Here is a 3933-nt window from a genome sequence, read left to right as displayed (position 1 = left end):
CCAATTAAAAAAAATGGCATGTGTAAAGAAATTCGGCATATTTAATGCATTTTTAAAGGACAAGTAAAGATCGCAAAAAAGATGCAGAGAGCTACAGTTCTAAAGGACTACCTAGTGCGTGTAGCAGCAAGGGATTCGTGTAATACCAGTGCCACAGTGACAGTTTCTGTTGAATCACAAAATATGGTAATTTTTGTTTCTACCCTGTAAAATTCAATATGTTTTCAGACTATTGCATTAAACCTTTACTTTTTCGAAAAATTCAAGTTAACTTCTCAATTGCACGATTTTCAATAAAGGCTAAAAGTATCACTTAGACCCATACTCTGGGAATAAGTTTCTTTCTCGTCACAACTGTAGTATATTTCGTTCTCTTTATGAGGAGGTTGAATAGAAGATACATTGGGTCATTGTTTGGCTGACTTGTTTCATAAACATTGATAGGCTTTAGTTTTATACTTAATTAGATTAGGCATTTTCATTTTTAAATTAATGAAAAAAAAATAGAACTGTCGACTTGAGATAAAAACTTTATGTTTCATCGTGAAAAATGATAAATATGCCAATTGTGTGCCTTTTCCTTCCGCAAAGCAATATTCTCTAAGCATCGACATTTCTAAAAAGCGATCATTATTCTTACTTAAAGATCGACAAACTCGTCATTTCTTGAAGAAGATATTCAGAAAAATTGTATTTGCAGGGTGGGGGTCTTATTGCCGAATTAAAATTTGCTTACCGGTAATACGTCTCTGTATTTTCTCATAATTATACCCCCGCTCCGAAGGAGAGGGGGGTATACTGTTTTACCCTTGTGTGTCTGTCCGTGTGTCTGTGTGTCCGTCCGAAACAAATTTTCGTCACAGTTTTCTCAGCAACTACTCATCGTAGATGCTTGAAATTTTAACACAATCTTCTCTGAGGCATGCCATATGGTGGGATACATTTTCGCTTAAATCCGATATCAACTTCCTGTTTGTCTGTGCGTCTGTCCGTTTCATACATCACAAATTTTCGTCACAGTTTTCTTAGCAACTACTCATCGTAGATGCTTGAAATTTTAACACAATCTTCTCTGAGGCATGCCATATGGTGGGATACATTTTCAGTCAAATCTGATGTCAACTTCCTGTTTGTCTGTGGGTCTGTCCGTTTCATACATCACAAATTTTCGTCGCAGTTTTCTCAGCAACCACTCATCGTAGATGCTTGAAATTCTAACACAATTTTCTCTGAGGCATGCCATATGGTGGGATACATTTTCACTTAAATCCGATGTCAACTTCCTGTTTGTCTGTGCATCTGTCTGTTTCATACATTAGAAATTTTCGTCACAGTTTTCTCTGCAACTACTCGTTGCAGATGCTTGAAATTTTAACAAAATCTATTCGGAGGTATGCCATATCTTGGGATACATTTTTTTTCAAATTGGATATCAACTTCCTGTTTGTCTGTGCATCTGTCTGTTTTACACATAACAAATTTTCGTCGCAGTTTTCTCTTTAGCTATTCATAGCGGATGCTTGAAATTTTATTACACCCTTTGTTGAGGCATGCCATATGGTGGGATTAATTTTGATATGAATCTAATGTCAACTTCATATTTTTCTGTGCATCTGCCTGTAATTGAACTTGCGTATATATATTAACATGATAGTGCTTATTTACATCAGAGCGGGGGTATTACTAGTGAGCATTCGCTCACAGATTTCTTGTTAAATTTAAATGTACTATAACAGTTCCGTTATGGCTGATTTTTGCAAATGGGAAGGATATGCAATGTTTCTTGGTGTAACTACATGTATATTACCATAACATCTATTTAATGTAAAATGTTCTTTAAATCTCTCTTGTCAGATCAGAAATCTACCTTAATTACTTTTTATATGTGATGTTTTAGCCTCCAGAAATGTTGGATCTTCCCAACTCCATGGCTGTTGCTGAGCAGACAGGCGGCGAACAAGTTTTATACTCCACGATTGTTGAGGATCCCTCTGGCGACGAGGTTTGCTGCTTGCTAGAGAGTGTTTCTCCTCCTTCGCTGAATTTCAATGTTACAGGGAACTCGACGGCAGGCGCTTTCCGCGGCGTCTTTTCCATTCTAACCAGCGCAAATCCCGCCTTTTCTTACAAGGACATAAACTCTTATATGGTGAAACTCTGCTGTGATGACAGTGCTGATAAAACTACAGGAATATTGCTTGTTAATGTCAAAAAGCCGGTCAAGGGGTCCGGTTATACACCTCCAGGTATGTGTGACGTTTAATATAAATGAATATTTATAAGAATTTAATCTAACTCATAATCAGTACATGTTCTTGCCCCGTGTTCTTTGAACAAAAGATTATCTTATTCTATTGCTCATTGCATTACGTTTTTATTTTCAGATTGGTTTATATTGTCCGTGGGAATATCCTGTATTCCAGTTTTTATTATGGGATTTATGGCTTGCCTTGTGCTAATTCACTCAATGTTTGTAATAGGATGAGAGCAATTCCTGATCGTTGTATAATTTATCATTTATTGTATCCTGAAACATTTGTTACAGCATCTGAAATTGGTAAAACTGTGAAAGTTATCCCACGTTTTATTAATGACATGTATTTTAATATTTTTGCTTGATTTATCTGTCTTTCCTGTAAGAACATCAATATTGTTTTCCTTCATCCATTCAATATTATAATTTTAAATTTAAAACATGTTTTTCTGTGGTTAATTCTTTATTTTTCTGCATTTTATCATCTTTCCAAAAGACCAAATACGCTTCTGAGATATGTCTTGTTATACTTCATTAACGGCTGATTTTTACGATTTTTCAATATTTTTGTTAACGCTTTAAACTATTGAACAGTATATAAACAATCAGAACATCATTATGTATGGTAACAATTTAAATTACAGAAACCTTTGAAGGTCATGCATATGATAAAGTCGCCCTTATTTACATATATTTTTAAAAATATTACTTAATTCATTCAAAATAAAAACCTTAGTAATTATTAACCTTTTCTGTCTAGTTTGTTGGATAGACTTGTGGAATTTATTTTTATTCAGTTTTAGTTGCTCCAAGACGATCTGTGAAATGTCAAGGTACTTCAATTTAAATATATATCATTTATAAGTTACATATGAAATTTGGCATCAGAAAATTAATTCAACTTTATGTGATCTTCGGGGGTCCTGTAAATCTAGCAAGTGACGTTGTGTGACCATACTTTTAAATTAATTTTTTGTTAATTTTATTAAATATCATATTAAATTTTGGAATATCCATCAGAATATAATTTTGAAAACTTTATTATCTGTTTGTTGATTTCTTTCGTAAAAACCACTACCAGCTAGGTTTATTCATATTTCGCTACCAGAAATTATAGGAGCAGATCTTGGCCGCGACCAGGCTTATACTAGTAAATACAATTTCAGGAATTAATGAAAGTTTTATCCAATTTTACGAACTTGTAACGGCGAACTTCGGGGGTCCTGTAAATATGTTCATTGTTGCCTAAGTGTCAACCCAATCTTCTTCTCGGGATTACGAATCAGTTGATGATCAGCTACGAGTATATTCAGTGTCTACAGTGGAAGCCAGTCCAGTTTCAGGGAACGATAACCTTTCTTGGTTCCAGTCTAAATCAAATGATGAACTCTCACAAGCCAAGAGACAAGATCCTGTTCTGAAACATCTCCTCCCTGAAAGAAAAATACAAAGATAAACCTCCTAAGTGGCATGAAGTGTCTTACCTATCTCCAACCCGGAAATCAATGAAATCATATTGGTTACAGTGGAAAAGAATTGAAATTGTTCATGGTGTTTTATACAGAAAATGGGTGGATATTGAAAAAAATTCTGATAGACTGCAACTTTGGTACAAATATGTTGGCAGAGTGAAGTTTTAACTTTGTTACCTGACTCCTTGCTTTCAGGTCACTCAGGCA

At 34.6% G+C, this 3933-nt stretch overlaps 1 protein-coding gene across 1 annotated transcript; it reads left to right on the top strand.

Annotated features, from left to right (window-relative positions):
• Positions 1-62: 62 nt before the first annotated feature.
• On the top strand, positions 63-2706 carry LOC134238889 (uncharacterized). Its single transcript, XM_062721005.1, has 3 exons — positions 63-186; positions 1898-2246; positions 2385-2706. Exons 1-3 carry the CDS (start codon positions 82-84, stop codon positions 2483-2485), a joined length of 555 nt encoding a protein of 184 aa, XP_062576989.1. The 5' UTR covers positions 63-81; the 3' UTR covers positions 2486-2706.
• Positions 2707-3933: the final 1227 nt, after the last annotated feature.

This window comes from Saccostrea cucullata, unplaced genomic scaffold (genome assembly GCF_032062105.1).
Source record: "Saccostrea cucullata isolate Sc308-1 unplaced genomic scaffold, CSIRO_AGI_Scuc_v1 ctg14110, whole genome shotgun sequence".
In the NCBI taxonomy this organism is placed as follows: Eukaryota; Metazoa; Mollusca; class Bivalvia; order Ostreida; family Ostreidae; genus Saccostrea; species Saccostrea cuccullata.
This window is presented reverse-complemented; position numbering and strand designations above follow the sequence as displayed.

Coding starts and splice junctions, on each gene's coding strand:
- LOC134238889 (XM_062721005.1), top strand. CDS start 82: ATGCAGAGAGCTACAGTTCTAAAGGACTACCTAGTGCGTGTAGCAGCA. Junction 187..1,897: donor CTGTTGAATCACAAAATATG/GTAATTTTTGTT, acceptor GTGATGTTTTAG/CCTCCAGAAATGTTGGATCT. Junction 2,247..2,384: donor GTCCGGTTATACACCTCCAG/GTATGTGTGACG, acceptor TTTTATTTTCAG/ATTGGTTTATATTGTCCGTG.